Here is a 17,156-nt window from a genome sequence, read left to right on the forward strand (position 1 = left end):
TGGCCGTACCCTTGATGTCTTTGCCGTTGTTTGATCTGAGCCATCATCATTGAGCCTCGAAGCTCTTTCTCCCTTCTTTGTTCTACTTTGCCGTTCAGCCTCCTAGGACTGCTACCTTACTTGTCAGAGCGGCGACTATCAGCCCGGATCTGATCTTCAGTGCATCTACTATGGCTATTTCTATGCGCGTCAAACTGTCGATGTTTGTTCCGGCTTTATTACGTCCCATCCGGTGGTCTCCTAGGAGAGAGGTCGACGCCATCAAGACCACTGTCCATTGATTATATCAAACTGAGCGACATTCCCTATCACTGGACAAATTCGTGGCATTTCCCGCAAAGATGGGATTGCGCATTTTGCAGTAATGATTGTGTCCAAACACATGAGCCAGGACTCTCCTCAACTTCAACACCATCACATTTGGCCTACGCGGTGCCAGCGACCTGGCTCCTAGCGAAACAATATCATTATATATCTGTTCTAGCTTTACATGTGACCCATTTTCTTCTTTGAAGTCGTGTTCTTCTTCAATCCAGAATCCTTCCTTGTCTGGGATGTCGCCAGTCCAACCACCTTTCCAATATCTGATACAACGCGGTTACCTGTTACATGTCCTCTCCACCTCTCCTCATGCCAAGGTTTCAACACCAAGTCTTCGAGCCATGTCCATCAGAGCCACCCTCAGCTGCATCTTGCTGCCATGCTGAACAGATCGCTTGAGCTCAGCGGCAGTCGCCTTTTGCGCTTCTAGTTCACGCTTGACCTCCTCCAGCGCCGTCTGCGTCGCATGCTCACGCTGTTCAAATTGGGTGATCTTGTTCTCCGCTTCCTTCAGACGTCTCTTGATCATCTTCATAGCCTTCCTGGGCTTCTTCTCTGGGCTGGGCGTTTCCTGTCGGACTGTTAGCTGCGTGCTTGCTACACCAAGTTGGGGCTTGCACTTACCGCGCCTGTCCCCTGCTCTCCCTCAATGACTGCATCATCACCTTGCGGTCGCTTGCAGCTTTTCTTGTAGTCGACATGGACATCTCCAACTCCAGTCGGCTTGATGGGCCAAGCCGTACCCGTAGTCTCGAAACAGTCCGACCAATTCTGCGAATGGGTTAGCATGTTGTCCAGCCGGGAACTGAAAGCACGTACCGATTCCATCCATCTCTTCCCCTGCTCCATGATGTCTGCCTTGCTGGTGGTAGGAGGAGAGAATGCCATGCCGACAGCTTCAGCGATCCCACTGTTATTCTCATCCTCGTCGTCGCTGCTTACGAGGTCAATGACGGATGCTTCCCTCTCTGCCAAGATGTCTTGAGCCCCGGTAAAGTCGATGCATGGCCAGCTCTCTGGTCGTGGGGGACATTGGCCTGGAAATGTTTCTTTAAAGTCACCCCAAAACGTGTCTTCGTTACCGCCCAGATTGTACCGCTGCGCAATGAGCTTTGCTGCTCTCCCGCGCTTGAATGTGGTCAGCGCTTTCAAGTGATGCTGTCCGTGGAAGCCATTGTCTTTGTGTTGCTCAACGTAGTAGAGCCTCAGTGCGGCAAAGATGGGGTACGTGTAGTCGTAGTAGTTCTTTGTAAGGAAGATTCGGTGCAGGTGATGCTCCGAGGGGGCAGACTCAACCCTTCTGGTAATAAGGTCTGGAGGGATTAGGTGGTCATACGCATACTGCGCGTGTTGGCGTTCCTCAAGCGTCATTCTCTTTTCGTGCTTGGAATACCAATCGGCGTAAAGTTGTTTGATATCGTCGCATTTTACCCGGCCATCGCTATCCAAGCGGAGTTCGAAGCCTGGGTCTTCAGGGAGCGGATCGAGCTCGTCGATCCAAGGGCGAAACATGATTCAAATTGTGAGTGTGCTAGATACTGGTGACTAAAGAGTTGTGGAAGGAGAATTCAAAAGAATTGGTTGAGAAGGTGAAATACAATGTGAGGGTCAGACTGAGAGCTGAGAAGGAGGTTGGGGGCTCATAGGGGCGAACATCGCCGAGGAACTGGTGACAGTGAAAGTGAGAAGTAACTAAGGCGAGTGTTAGATTCATTCCTCATTGACAGTTCAGCAGTTTGAACCTACATGGGAGCGCGCTGCGAACGGACCGTAACTCGAGCTGACTTTCACGCCAACCGATCTCAACTACCATCAGCAGACTCGTCCACGACAAGGAGTTACAAAGAGTACACACCGACAACCCCTGCAGAACCAGACAATGCAAATGGAACGCTTATGAAGAATAGCCGTACATACATTATACTCTAGTCAGTATTCACCGTCTACACATCAGAGCCCTGTCCCCTCCATCGTATCCGTTCTATGCGGCTCTGGGACTCTTGGCCCCCGACGGCCTCGCATTGCCTCCCTTGCCCACAATCTTCTCCTTCCAATTCCATTCCTTGGTCGGACTCGCCTCCCCGAAATCGACATCACTCTCGACTTCAGAGTCGACCCAGTCGCGATCGGACCACGACATGGAATCACCTCGCTCCAACGGCCGAGGCTCCGACTCCTGCTTCGTTCGGCCGGGTGAGCTGGGCGCGGTGCTGCGCAGGTCCGGGACTTTATCTTCTGCCTCGCGGGATTCGCTATTTGTCCGCGCCTCGGATGTCTTGCGCTCGGCGCTCTTTGAATCGCTCTTGGTTTCCCCGCCGTCCTCGTGCGGTGGTTGGTTCATGTCCAGGGCACGCTCGCCGGACACCTCGTCTTCATCACGCATGCGCGCCGCTGCCGAGTCGCTAAAGTGTGCATCGCAGATGTGCTTAACAACAGGCCAACCATATGCATTCACAAACATGCGTCGCACAAAAATGTTGTTGTGGGCATCCGGCTCGAGCTTGACAAGCACCTTTCGCCAGGAGAGGTCTCTGTGGTAGCCGCGAGCAATCTTCTCTTCGACCCGCATGCTCGACGCATCAACGACGTGTTCGGCTCCTGGCTCCTCTGGGCCGGATACCCTATGAGCCTCCTGGTCTTTGGTCGCCGTGTCGGATTCATCCGACTTTGACGACCCATGTGCGGAGGATGAAGTATTCGACAGCGTTCCCGTGTTCGACCGGCCAAAGGTTCTCCGGCGTACCGGTGGCGTAGGCCGCTTTTTCATCGGCGGCGCAGGGATGTCTTGCGGGTGATACACACGATCGTGGAAAATGGTCCGGGGCCGCTTCGCGGGGTCGACCAAATACTCAACATCCGGCACGTGTGGGTTGAGGAGATCGCCTGCCGCCTCAAAGAAAGTAGTGCGGGGAGGCGTATTCAGGGCGTTGATCTCCTCTTCAAACTCCTGGCCTGTCGTTGCCTTGCCCTGGGCCCGTGCAGGCTCAACCTCGGTAGACTCCGACGTCCCAGAGGTGAGCGTAGTGCTAGATGCAAGCTCACCTTTCTTGGTCTGACTTTTATCATAGATCTGCCTCTGCTTGTGGGTCATTGGGGGAGGTTTGGTGTCGTTGCTTCGGAAAAAATTGAAGAAGCCTGACAAGGGGCCCGGAACGCCTTGCTGAGACGCTTGCTCAGATGGCCCGTTCTCGCCCTGCGGCGAGACCACTGATTCTAAGCTCACGCGGTCGTCCTCCTCGACAGCGTTTGTCGACGGTTGAGGGACCTGAGACATGTTGCCTCTGGGCGTATCAGTTCCAGAATCGGTCGTTTGGTCGTTTGTTGACGCCCCTGGAGGAAGCGATTGCCTGAGCCTCGTGTTCGCCATGTTTGTCCCCGTCAGCTCAGCCCAGCCAAAGCCTACCATCGTCTCGACGAGGCCAGCATCTCTTCTGGCCTTTTCGACTCTACCCAGGCCGTGCCAGTCTAGGAAGAGAAGACAGCTCGTTCGCAAGGGGACGATACCATCATTCACGACGTTCGAGTACACCGTGCGATTCCTGAACTTCTTAAGCGCAGTGTGCGCCGGGCCGGTGGGCAGAATCCTGAGAAGCGGTTTCGACTCTGGTTGCGACTCGCCATAGACCCTTTTGTGCGCGGTCTCGCCCAGATTGCCCACAATGGCGCCCCATCCGCTTCTGGCCAAGGTCGGCGCCCGCCAGGTCAAGCCCAAGTCCTTTCCTGTGCGGCCCACAAGACCAAAGTCCAGCGCAAACTTGACGTACATGGGATTCTCATTACTAAGTCCTAGGAATGGAGTGGCGAGTGCGATAAAGTTGATTGGCGTGATGCGCGTAAAGAATTCTGGGGAGTGCTTTTGAATGTACGCAACGGCATAGGTCTGCACGAGGCCTCCCAGGGAATGCGCGATGAAACTGATGCTGGTGATCTTGTATGGCCGGTGCTCTTTGGCATGGTGATGCCTCCCCGTGTGGCCAGTGCTGTGCTTGTGCGTTGTCTTGCCTTCGTTGGTCTTGTCGTGTGCCGCTTTGCCCACCCTGGTGTTATACTCGCTGTGGTCGGTCATATCGTTGCCCACGGGCAGAAAAGGTTGATCGGGATACGTCATGGAGAGGACATATCGTGCCAGTCGCTTACCAAGGTACTTGATACCACGCTCCGTCTTAGTTGCATTACCTGAGTAACCTCGGACAATGACTTCCTCATCATCGTCATCGCCGTCATCGCCGTCATCGACAACTTTGTTATCCTCCTGGTCTTGGGCTGACCTAGGCTCTGTTGGGGTGGCGCTTCGCTCGTCGTCTGATGTCCTCCTGGAACATTTCTCCCTGGCACGCCTCTCTTTGCGGTCGATTTTTGCTTGCGCGACGGCGGCGTCGATGCTCTCCTTGATGAACAGCATATCAGCTCCGAGATTGCTGTGCAGCCCGTGCGTCAGGACCACTAGGTGCACCTTGTTCTGCTTCTGTGGCATGTGATCTTCCTGCGTCTCCTTATCTCCCGTGTTGACCATGCTCTCTACCGGCTTATCCGAGGCCCCACGTTTGTCAACTCTTTCGTCGCCCTTGTCGTCCCATTCCGGTAGCCGCGGTGTATTCCAGAGCGACGCAGTATCCTCCACCGAGAGTTGTACGGCCCCGGAAAAGATACCCTTTGGTTGCCCAGCATGATGCCCATCCTTCGACCCGATGCTCTGCTGGTGGTCTGCGAGCTTACCAGGCTGCGACTGATGGTTCTGGTTTGACATCCCAGGGACCGCGCCACCGAGACTCAGGGATTTCTTGTCCCTCGCCAGGAGCACTTCGTAACCAACGGCGGCGCTAGTGGAGAAGATGACCTGGGAAGAGACCTCCACCACCCAGCTCGCCTTCTCCTGGTCATGGTCGTGGCTCTTTCCAAATCCACCGTGAGCGCCCGCGCCCGCACCTTGTCGAATGTCCTCTGGCACGATCAACTCACACTCCCAGGATCCTCCCGCCTTGACCATGGGCTCGAACTCGGGTACGCCATACTTGGAGCTGGCGAATTTCTCGTTTGGATTGAAGCCTTGCGGGTAGGCAGCGACAGAGAGCGTGTAGGGACCGTGGACAAAAGCCGCGCGGAGAGCGATCGCAGACGTATTCTTGATTCGAAGGTATAGCTTCTCGGGGGAGGGCAGGATGCGATCTTGCGATGGCGTGTAGGTGACGGTGTAGCGGATGACTTCGCCGACCTTGACGCTGCCTGTCTGGTGCACGAGAAGCATTTTGATGATGACAGGCTCGAGCCGACGATCTGAGCGCCAAGTGGCGCTGATGGAGATGACTGGGGTCGGTCGAGCTCGCGCGAGCCAGGTTTCGTCCGTGTGCGCGTGACCTGACAGGAGGTGACGGCAACGGCGACAGCTGTCGGTGCGGTGGTGGGGGGAAGTCGGATCGGCCGCCGATAGAAGCGCAGAATGATCTTGGCGGGATACTAGGGGCCTATCGATAACTCTGGTCCCTGACTTAGCGTATTCATGGCAACATATGGACGTCATCCCTCGTTTCTTTATATTCTCCTACCTTACTCAGCGCTACTCGGCGCTACGAAAACTACTTCGCCCCAAGTGGTAGTGCAATTCGATTGATGAAGACGTACTCATTGCACACTCAAGAACATGAGAGCTGGGCCTCGACATCGCCTTTTTTTGCAAGCGCATGTTCTGGTCACCAAGCGCTAGCTGGCATAGCCAGATGGGCAGCCGGCCAGTGTTGCTCCCTCGGACCCCTACAGAAGTTACAGAACCCGAACATGCCGGAACGTGAGCGACATCGCAGGCTCGGACATCCAATCATTCGCGATCATTCATTGTTGCGTACCAGGTTGCGACTGGCTTGCAGAGCAAGACCAGTGTCGCGTGGCCCGGTCGCGTGATGAATAGCCAGCCAATCGGCAGTGAGTGTGGTGGCCGACTCATTTCTGATGGCTCTTTGAACTGCGTTCGCGGCTCGAGCACTCCAGGAGCCGACGACTTCAGTTGTGTCAAGAGTGTTGTTACAGGCCGCACGCCGGTGTCCTTAAGTTCTGAACGACTAGTTGACGGTCCATGGAACCTAAAACGAGGTGTCGTTTGTCATTATGAGACCAATTATTCAAGTTCTTTTCCTGTCTCGAGCCACTGGAACTCCAGTCACTGCACTTCGCGGGCACTAAATCGCAGCGCAGCAGGCCAGTCGTTTGGCTCATGAGCCGGTCATCACCAGTCTGTCCCAGGTTTCTGACTACCGTCCAGCCACACGAGCACATATATCAAACCAGTTGCACAATTTGTAAGACAAGTCTGCCTTCGACTTCGAGTCCAGCAAAAGATCGATCAATGGACCCGGTGTTCCCTTAGCCCATCTCTTGCAAGGTGAATCTGGAGCGTCGAGATCAGGACCTGCACAAACGCCAAACCCTCTGTCCAAATCTTCTGCGCACTATGATGCCTTGGACGAAGACCACACTCTCACTCGTTGCTACAGGCTGCAGGTGACTGGCAGCGTTGAAGGGCTGTGGGCAAAGTAATCGTCGGATGCCCAGCAAAGGCAGTGGGAATGGCCACTCCACCTTCGACACCCGGTCAGCCTGCTCAGTGAAAGTAGGTGCATCTCGCGTTATGTTCTGCTTCGCATTGCCGGTCTCTTGTGCAGTGAGAAAGTTGACTATGACGTTTCGCATGTCACGAATCCGCTTGACTCACACATTCGGCCTCGATGAGCAAGGACCTGGTGGACAGCAAATCCGCCTGCTGTCGTCAGCGAGCCTAGAGCAACCGGCAGCGCGACTACACTCTCATCTAGGCCAGCCAAGATTTGGGAACGAAACGCACGAGACACATTGGGTATTTTCAACACATGCTACACCATTCCACCATGCTGAAGGCTTTCTCTCACGACGGGGCGTCCGCGAGGCACACCATCAGTCGAGCACAAGGATCAGTATGCCTGCTGTTATGCGGTAGTGATTCAGAATGACTTTATCTTGCCCGAACACGCGTCAGAATGTGCTGTAGTCCAATGCCGAGCGTTCAACGGCTGCAGCCAGGAGCCAAGGTTGTGGCTTGATCGGATCGGATACCGGAGATGGATGGCCAATGCAAGCCACGATCGCTTTCTCTGCCTCTCGCGTTAGCAAGTCTACAGATCAGGCAACTCGCAGAGGAACAAGCTTTCGGTAACTGCTATCTATGCCCGCCTCATCCATATCTGCTTGAACCCCGCGGGGACTAGGCATCAGGCATCTTCTGCAGCCTCTGGCATTCCTTTATGTAGATCACAGCTCCTTGCGGCGTGGGTCACGTCCAGATATGGCCGTTTCGGACGTTTAACGTCCGTGGATCGTGAAACGCACCGCGCGGGACAGTGCGGCAGATTGACATGAATCAACTGCTCCAATTTACCCGGCTGAACCACCTGGCAGAACATGACGAGGCTGTCGTTTTAAAAAGGACGTTGCACTCCGAGCAGGTTGGACGCGGTGACGGATCTGCGCTCGGCAGTAAATCAGAAAACGCCCATTTCTTCTCGTCCCAGGGCCCCAGGCTGACCACTCTCCGTACTCCTGAAAGGCCAGCCGTATTTCTCCATGAGTGCTCTCGCTGTTCTTCTTCTGGCAGGCCAGGCGTCGGCCACGTACCTCTATGTCGCGTCCTACTCAGGCTTCGTGTCGACGCTGAACCTCACCGAGACTGAGAGCGGCACCGACCTCGACATCATTGCCCAAGACAACAACTGCGGTGCCATTCCATCGTGGCTCACCCTCAAGGACGATGGGACATTGATCTGCGTCGACGAGGGCTGGCGGACCTGGCCAGATGGCACGACAGCCATCTATTCGACCAACGACGATGGCTCACTCTCGCTGCTGAGTGCTGTCAACGACGTACTTGTTGGTTCTGTCAGCACTGTCGTGTACGGTGATGACAACTCCCACTTCGCTATTGCCCACTAGTAAGTCGCTTGTCGTGCAAGTCCACACGCGTTCCGACTGGTGACGTCTCCAGCGCTGGTTCCGGTATCTCGGCTTGGGACATTGCCGACCCTTCGGCCCCATCCATGATCCAGCAGGAGCTGTACGAGATTGAACAGCCCGGCGCAGATCCTGAACGCCAGGAGGCCGCGCACCCTCACCAGGTCATCACGGATCCTACCGGAAAGTACGTCTTGGCCCCCGACCTGGGCGCCGACATTGTCCGCGTCTACTCGATCGCCAGCGACGCTACACTGGAGCCTGATGAGCCTCTCGAGGTTCCTGCTGGCAGTGGCCCGCGCCATGCTGCCTTCGCCGTCATCGACAATGCCACGTATCTTTACATTCTCAACGAGCTCGCCAACACAATTCTTGCATACACCGTCACGTACACCGACAGAGGCATGTCCTTTGACGAGATCTACCGCAGCAGCATCTATGGTGAAGACGGCCAGGTCCCCGAGGGGGTCACCAGTGCCGAAATCTTCGTCACGGTAAGCTCTATCAGTAGGGAAACTAGAATGACAGGGTAATCGCTGACACTTGGCAGCCTGACCAGAAGAACGTCATCCTCTCCTCCCGCATGGATAAGTCTTTTGAAATTCCCGCCTTTGGCGGAGACGGATCAGTTTCCTCTGACACCTTGGCCAACTTTGCCATCGACCAGTGCACCGGTGTGCCAGAACTTGTCCAGACGGTGCCTGCCGGTGGCATTCAGCCTCGCCAGTTCTCCACCAACGCCGAAGGCTCTCGCGTCGCAGTTGGCCTGCAACGCGATAGTCGCGTGGTCATTATCGAGCGCGATGTCGAGACGGGCATGCTGGGCGACTCTGTGGCGTGGCTTGATGTCGAGGGCGAGCTCGTCTCCGTGATCTGGAATGAGCTTTGAGAAGGAACATTGAAAAGATGGAGTGCTGTCAGTGGGATGCCGTGCTCGACAGGGTGGTTTCATAGACAGGCTAGCTACGTACTCGGGGCTTCGGACGTATGGAAACGTCAAATACAAAGCACAAGCCTCATTTCAGGTGGTCCATCATCCTCTGCTAGGGACACGGAGCACCCCCAGGCTCGAACGACATGCATTGGCCCTGTCTACCGCCGAGACAGGGAGCGTTCTCAGCTTGCCGGGAGTTTTGGTAGCGCTAGCTTTCTAAAGGGCGGTAGCGTCGATTCGTCGACCGACCTGACGCCCGTGGCTTCATGCAAGATTCGAGTTTGAAATTGGCGAGACCAGGTGAGATTGCTAGCTTGCACCGAATTATGCCGACTACTACCTCACATTCAGGATAATTTGCGATTCATGCACGGGATGGGGGAATTCAGCCTAATGAAGATGGACCGATCGTGTGGCACGGGGTGCGGCCGGGAGAACCTCACATTACCATTCCTGCACGGATACCCATGGGTATCCCTAGCAGAACAAGACGGCTTCGCCTTGGCTGCATACGTCTGCCGCCCCTAGCGCATCACGTCGTTCTGTCGCGTCCTCGCCGATGATGAAGTACTTTCCCCTACGGGACGTCCCGTGTTCTTTACACGTATACTCGGAACTATCGTCTCAGTTATCTACTCCTTGCAACCCTGGCTATCCTCCGCGCTCGAACAATGGAGTCATATATGCCTTAGCCCTTCTGTAGGAGCTGCCCGTACTGTCACATCGATCTGCTCTCTACGGCGCTGGGCTTGTTCTCGAAACGCAAGTGTCCATTCGTCCTCGCACTCGGACCAGTCTAGCATGCTTGGTCCTCTTCTACACCAGAAGCGATTTGGTGCCTCTTGAGAGATACGCGGTGACCTAGGCTCCCGTTCGTAGCGATTTCTGAAGATATGGTGATCTGTGAACGCATCTAGTGTGTCCCACCGCGGTCTATTTCCCCGTGTAGCGTGAATGGGAAAAGAGGCATGAGGTGTTTGCGAGAAACCCCGGGTCGTTCAGCAAGAACCTTATGAGTGCATAAAGTTGAGACATTGTCGGAGGATAAAAAGTAGAAAGTCCATGTATCTGATGATCTTGCATCCACATGGCTTTGCACTATCCATGTTAGGTGAATCTGTGACATGAGGTCCAGGAGTCAACCTACATCTGTGTCCGACTCTCCTCGGTCAAAGAGCCTGACGGCACCATAGATCTCGCCCTCGAGCCAGTACGCGGCTGCATCGGGAAGACCGTGAGGGTATCTGTCCGGAGCATGGAAATCCCGTTGTACAAATGCTGTGTACGGCAACATGAAACCATGGCTGTGTCGACCATTGTTGGTGGAGGGTAACTGAGCTTCGCGCCATTCATCATGTAGCCGTTGCTTGTATTTCCCTGCATCAAGCGAGTAGATATGCACGGCGACCTGATGAAAGGCGGTGACGACCATTTCCACGAGTCGTAGGTTGAAGACGTTAGAGCCAGGTGTGGTGTCCTGAAACTGCCTGACTAACTACGAGGACGAGCCAAAGGAATCCACTACGAATGAAAGACATACCCGCCAGTGGTATCAAACACAAACGCTACTTGTCGAATGTAGATCTAAGCTCCTTGAACTTTGTCCGCGCACTGTCTGACACTTCGGCATGGTGAAGCTGATACACTGAGTGAGACTTCATGTACCAAAAGCTCTGGCGCATAGAGGCTTCAGTTGGTAGTCCCTCTAGCCACTGAGAGAATGCAAACTCAGCACATTCAGTGGACAGCAAGTTCTCCAGCGTTTGGTTGAATGTGCGCACATGGGCAGCGTCCAGTATATCGGCATGCGAAAAGACGTCTGCAAGGAGGGGCGCCGACATGATGTGGGCTTGGCTGACTGATGCCGAAGGTGTTTCATAGGGGTCTCCAACGTTTGCTTGATCGAATAAAACATGAAAATTTGGAAAGTGATCAAATGATCTGAGAGTGACACAGTCGCATGTGGTCGCGCAATGCCAAGGTAGGCAGCATGATAATGTGCTTACTAAGTGGTGATTATAGGGTGATGAAACCTAACTTATTTCCCCGACGATAAACGCCATGCACGCATAGACAAGGATGCCAATCGATGACTTCCTCGCTGCTGCTAGGTCCGACGACCCTGTCGTGACGATGACTGGCTTTCCTCGAGGCACATTTGGAGCGAATACCAGCCGTCTTCCCCAGAAGCTCTGTGATGCTTTTATAGCAGACCATCACTCGAAGACTTGGTATGGTCTCATCTAACACACATGTGAGTTTACTGTCCCACTATTGCACTATCCGGCCAGAATGTGGAGAGCCAGAACCGAAGACGTGCATGGGTTGGGGGAATCCGCACACCGTGAGTTTTATAGTCCCCTGGCCCTGGTAGCTTCAAGAGACTTGCGCATATCAGTTGCTGTATGCTTCTGTTACTCATGTAACTGTTTTCCTTTTGGGGATACGTTGCGAAAAGGTTCGCACACCGCTAGAGCCAGCGGAACCTACACGTACATGAAGCTAGCGATAGAGTTTCCTATACGGAGTAGGTGAAGGGCTGTTCTGCAGGACTCCTTGCTAGGTTGCTGACCAGTCCAGGGTACCGAAAACTTTTGACTGCTCTTTGGGACATTATGGTCCCTGCAACGCGGAAGAGCGTTCACAACTTCACATGCTGGTCGCCAGAAACATGGCGACATGGACCAGGTCCGTAGCAGCAGCGACGGTGAAAACGTGGGGGAGCACACGACGTGGCTTTTCCACCTGAAGCTGCAGTTCTTTAATCAATAGTGCATCGTCCTTGCATTTCAATGTGGCCTTGTTTGCTACGGATACATGTATGGGACATGCATGCCTCTCCCATTAGATGAGGAGACACGCTGGCCGCCCCCCCGGATTTTGAGCGCAAGGCCCGCGCCGGGACACCCCAGACAAAATAGGCTCAGCCAGGGGGCGGCAAGCGCAGTGCTTCTCCAATTCGGTCCGTGGCAGTACGTATGCGGTCAGGTCATGTGTTGCGTGCCCAGATTTTGCGAGATATTCCTCAGCCCACCGGGTGACCGGGTGGTCGTGATTCGTGAATCGCTGGCGACATGTCTCCGTGGTACATGTAGGGCCATCACAAATATTGGTGGAATCTTCATGAATCCCGGGCCGGAGTTAGCAAATCCCGTCGCTGGAATGATTAAACGATACATAATGCTCGCATGAGCCACGGACGGGCAGGCAGCCGCGGGAAACGATAATCACTCAGCGAGGCAGCCAACAGAGAGGCCATGGTCAAATTGCGTGCAAACTACCAACGAGTGTCGCAGATCAAGGCTGAGGTCTGGGGACAGGTGCCAGTCAGATTCGCGATGGGTAAGCTTTTGGTCATCTGCAACGAGGGTACATTGCGTCGAGAGGTTCGCGCGCGACTCGACGCGAGGATGGATGCAAAGAGGTCGGTGTCGAGCCTGTCGGGTGGTGCTGTGGTGGACCGTGGAGAGAAAGTCGGGGGGACCAAGATGAAAGGACTCGAAGCCTGAAGGAGGGCGGGAGGCACAGTGTACGCACTGTATACCGTCAAGGCGATCGGCCTCGTGCGGGGACGGGCGCCTGCTGCAGTGGCATGAACAGTGGACGCACCCTCACGCACCCCGCTGTCAGCCCGTCTCTGACCGTGCGAGGGTTGAAACCTCCTGCTGTAGCTCCGGGGCCCCACCGGGGACTAGACGTGCCTCCAGTCCGTCCAAGACTTCAGTGCAGCGCTCGAACCCCGGCCTCGACTCCTTGAGCCGCCAGGCGGTGCACCAATCGCTTTCTCGCATTCCTGGTCTACCTGTCAACTTCCTCCCCGTAGCCGGGTCTCGTCTAATTACTGACTGCGCTTCGTTGCCCGCTTGACGGGTGTGGTGTGGTGTGGTGTGGTGTGGTATGGTATGGTTTGGTGTGGCTCCCGAGTCCTCAGTCCATGTCCTGTCCTGACTGCGTTCGGCTCAATGTTGTATCAAGGGTCCATGTCCCCTCTGTCATTTCCCGTCGTCCGTCCGCTCGAGACTTTTCTTTCATCAACGGCTGGCTTGTCTTGAGCTACGTAAAGTAATACGGCACCCTCAGCGAGTAGACGACGGCGCGAAGCCTCCCCAAGACATCACCACAGCCCATCGTCCAGTCGTCAGCAGGACCAGACCAGACTGCGCCAGGCTCGACTCGACTCGACTCGAATCGCCCTGCCTAGTCCAGTTGTGTCCCAATATTCTGCCGTCCCCCGCCATGTCGCCTGTCTGATGGTAAGGTAATTTACCTGCAGCCTCCCACGTTTTCGTTACATCAGTCCAGCGCGTACTACTGTATATCCACGCAGTCGGCTCTCCAGTCCTCCTGGCGGTTGAAGCGCAAGGCTCGCCTGCCGAGACAGCTTCGCCTTGGGACCAGGTCTCAGGCTCACTCGTGCCTGGGCTGAACGGACGCACCATGTCCCCGTCCTCGACGGGCGACTCTCCGCCCTCCGGCATGGGCAACGCCTCCATGAGACACTTCCCCGCGCAAAGTCGCGAAACATTTACTATTGAAATGCCCAATGCGACCCTAACCGCGGTACCCAACGGCTCCCACCCCATGAGGTCGCCAAACGACTTCAAGGTCCAGCGCACGCCCAGCATCAGCACACCAAGTATACAGCCGCCCTCGATCGGCCGGGAGGGGATCCTAGGATCAACCAGCAAGGGGCGCAACGGCTCACAGGCCAATGAGAACCAGTCGAACGGCTTAGCAAAGCTGATGCAGGACGAAGCTTCCAACCCGCTCAAGCGAAGGAACACGGCGACTGACGTTGGCGTCGACTATCCCCGGCGACGGGCCACAATAGCTGTATGTCCTCCCCGTGATGGAGTCCTGTCCTAGCGAGAGGCACTGACTCGATGATAGTGCGAAGTATGTCGCTCTCGCAAATCGAGATGCGACGGCAACAAGCCCAAGTGCAAACTATGCACAGAGTTGGGCGCAGAGTGTGTCTACCGCGAACCTGGCATCAAGCTTGACGCCGGGGACAAGCTGATCCTGGAGCGCCTAAATCACATTGAAAACCTTCTCCAGATGAACATGTCCGGCGGCCAGATTAGCGGTATCAACCTCAACCAGGAATCACCACCCATGAGCAACGGAACAGCCTCGGGCGGCGAGAACGGGCTCATGGCTGGTTCGAACAACGGATTCGTCTCGGTTATACCAAACGGCGGCTTTGGGACTTGGACCACACAGCCAACGACAACCAACATCAACACTATGCCCAAAGTCCATACCAATGCCGCGATGCACCTCCTGCAATGGCCACTGATACGTGATCTGGTCTCGCGCCCCTACGATCCGCAGATACTGCTACAACTGGAGATGGACAGAGAGCCGCTTCACTCGCTCACAAAGACACCTTGCGTCGACCTGTCCAACACGCAGGCCTACATTGAGGCATACTTTGAACGCGTCAACGTGTGGTATGCCTGCGTCAACCCATACACCTGGCGCAGCCAGTACATGACTGCCCTGTCCAACGGGTTCCGCGAGGGCCCGGAGAGCTGCATCGTGCTCCTCGTCTTGGCACTCGGGCAGGCCAGTCTGCGTGGCAGCATTTCCAGGATCATGTCCCACGACGACCCGCCTGGTCTGCAGTACTTTACGGCCGCCTGGTCGCTGCTGCCAAGCATGATGACTACAAATACCGTCTTGGCCACGCAGTGTCATTTGCTGGCGGCCGCCTACCTGTTCTACCTGGTGCGGCCGATGGAGGCCTGGAACCTTCTGTGCAGCACCAGCACCAAATTGCAGCTGCTCCTCATGACCCCGAACCGGGTGCCTCCCAAGGAGAAGGAACTGGTGGAGCGCATCTACTGGAACGCACTGCTGTTCGAGAGCGATCTACTTGCCGAGCTGGATCTACCCCATTCCGGGGTCGTGCAGCTCGAAGACAACGTCGGCCTGCCCGGCGGCTTCGAGGTCGAGGAGGGCGAGGGCGTGGGCCGCGACGAGCTGTGGTACTTTCTGGCCGAGATTGCCCTCCGACGACTGCTGAACCGGGTCAGCCAGCTCATCTACTCAAAAGACTCCATGGCGTCCACACAGAGCCTGGAGCCTGTCGTGGCTGAGCTCGACTACCAGCTTACACAATGGTACGAGAGCCTACCACTACCGTTGCAGTTCCCCTTTACCCGAACCATTCTGCAGGACCCCGTGCAGACGGTGCTGCGACTACGGTTCTTCGCCTGCCGGACAATCATCTACCGGCCCTACATCCTCGCCGTGCTGGACAATGAGCAGGCACTGCTGGACCCCGCGGTGCGAGAAAATTGCCACAAGTGCCTCGAGGCCTCCATTAGGCAACTCGAGCATATCGGAGAGCAGTAAGTAGACCCGCCGATCCAGAATGCTTTTCTGCTTTCTCTGTAGATCACGGCGCTAACTCGGTATAGTCATGCTGGCCATATGCCGTACATTTGGCAAGGCGCACTGTCCATGGTCTCGCAGACCCTTTTGGTGATGGGAGCGTCCATGTCCCCCTCCCTGCTGAGCATTCTCCTCACCCTCGTGCCGCATCGAGAAGCCCTGGACCAGATCATCAACGATGTCGTCATGGAGGTCGAGCGCTATGCGTTCCTGGCGCCAAGCCTGGGTCTCGCGGCCGAGATTATCAAGGAGGCTGAGATTAGGAGACGCACGTTTCTCGCTGGTTGAGAGCCCTCCGTGCCGCCACTAGCGCGGCGGCGGGACCAAGGACTCCATGTTCTTGAGCTTGGGGTAGAGGAGGAGACGGGGGGGCTTGCAAAGGAGGACCGAATCGTTTTGGGCGTGTGGCCTATCACGGGACCAGAATCCTCCTGCTACCGTCAACATCTGTTAATCCAAGCCAAGCCAATCCTCTGGGCCCCAGCAAAGACACCATCTTGAACCATCTGTAACCCCAGGTGGTGGCATCATGTTCCTCGCGTAATGGTGCACTACACTGCCCTAGCTGTGCATCTAGATATTGATTGAACAGCGGAGCTACCGCGAGATGACGATGGCACGATTCGCCGCTGTCTGCATCTGCATAGCCTGGCGCGAATTATGTTGAGGGCTGTCATGACGCACCGTGTTGCCAACGTGAGTCGCCCGCCAGGCACAGGGTTCCGACGTGGGGGATGCCGCACCTGGCGGCGTTGCGGCCCGACTTACCGACCACATCACCCTTTCAGGTTCCCTTCCGTCACTGATGATACAACGGACGACGTGTTTCTGGGAGTTGAGAGATTTCTTGGGGATTCTTTATTTTTCTTTTCACCCCCAGCTCGGCATGCTTGAGAATATCAGCATCTTGCCGTTTTGTATCAGACACGCTGCATTTCGTATCTTCTGTACAGTCGTCGCCTCTGCGTATGGAGCTTGCCTTAGGTAAGGTAGACCTGGACCAAAGTAGCAAACCCGGACGGGTCGATGTGGCAGACACTTTGTATACCTTATTAGTAGGCAGGACTTTTCTCATCGTTGACAGGGGGCATACTTGGGTTATGGCCTGAGCAGGCCCGGAGTTTACGACGAGGTATGATCAGGAAATACATAATCTTTTAGCTTCGTAGTCCGTATGTTTAAAGAATCATCGCCAGACATCTATTATCGAAGCAAGCTCTAGCAGCGAGATGACAGTTTCTTTTGTTACTGCAGCCTCTGGTGAGTGTCGATGTCGTGAGCTCAGCGGGACAACTGAGAAAGCAAGTCTTCCATCCAGCTCAGGTCGCTAGTCCATCTCCAGTAGAACATGTGAAATGCCACCAGCACATGCTCTCGGTCCGTACGTCAGCTCCGTCTGCTATGAACCGCCCTGGATATACCGCATGATGCGCTACCCCAAGGTCAATCCACGTGGAGTGCCCGAAAGTCTAATCAACACGGAGCCGGCCCGGCCCTTTGACAGACTCAGAAGACCCATAAAAAGCCCGGC

The 17,156-nt window shown here is 55.4% G+C and overlaps 4 protein-coding genes across 4 annotated transcripts; 2 read left to right on the forward strand and 2 right to left on the reverse strand.

Annotated features, from left to right (window-relative positions):
* Positions 1 to 628: 628 nt before the first annotated feature.
* J7T54_006937 (uncharacterized protein) lies at positions 629 to 1,833 on the reverse strand (the record flags this gene model as incomplete). The annotated part of the gene is made up of 3 exons (XM_051508985.1): positions 629 to 892; positions 946 to 1,092; positions 1,141 to 1,833. 3 exons carry the CDS (start codon positions 1,831 to 1,833, stop codon positions 629 to 631), a joined length of 1,104 nt encoding a protein of 367 aa, XP_051366151.1.
* A 469-nt stretch (positions 1,834 to 2,302) lies between these two features.
* On the reverse strand, positions 2,303 to 5,566 carry J7T54_006938 (putative lipase-like protein; the record flags this gene model as incomplete). Its single annotated transcript, XM_051508996.1, has 1 exon — positions 2,303 to 5,566. The coding sequence occupies one exon, from the start codon at positions 5,564 to 5,566 to the stop codon at positions 2,303 to 2,305; it is 3,264 nt and encodes a 1,087-aa protein (XP_051366152.1).
* Positions 5,567 to 7,908: 2,342 nt separating this feature from the next.
* Positions 7,909 to 9,181, forward strand: J7T54_006939 (6-phosphogluconolactonase-like protein; the record flags this gene model as incomplete). The annotated part of the gene is made up of 3 exons (XM_051509007.1): positions 7,909 to 8,273; positions 8,327 to 8,786; positions 8,843 to 9,181. 3 exons carry the CDS (start codon positions 7,909 to 7,911, stop codon positions 9,179 to 9,181), a joined length of 1,164 nt encoding a protein of 387 aa, XP_051366153.1.
* Positions 9,182 to 13,663: 4,482 nt separating this feature from the next.
* J7T54_006940 (Quinic acid utilization activator-like protein) lies at positions 13,664 to 15,913 on the forward strand (the record flags this gene model as incomplete). Its single annotated transcript, XM_051509018.1, has 3 exons — positions 13,664 to 14,059; positions 14,117 to 15,582; positions 15,652 to 15,913. 3 exons carry the CDS (start codon positions 13,664 to 13,666, stop codon positions 15,911 to 15,913), a joined length of 2,124 nt encoding a protein of 707 aa, XP_051366154.1.
* Positions 15,914 to 17,156: the final 1,243 nt, after the last annotated feature.

This window comes from Emericellopsis cladophorae (genome assembly GCF_022114955.1).
Source record: "Emericellopsis cladophorae strain MUM 19.33 chromosome Unknown NODE_2_length_1295279_cov_118_880017, whole genome shotgun sequence".
Taxonomy (NCBI): domain Eukaryota; kingdom Fungi; phylum Ascomycota; class Sordariomycetes; order Hypocreales; family Bionectriaceae; genus Emericellopsis; species Emericellopsis cladophorae.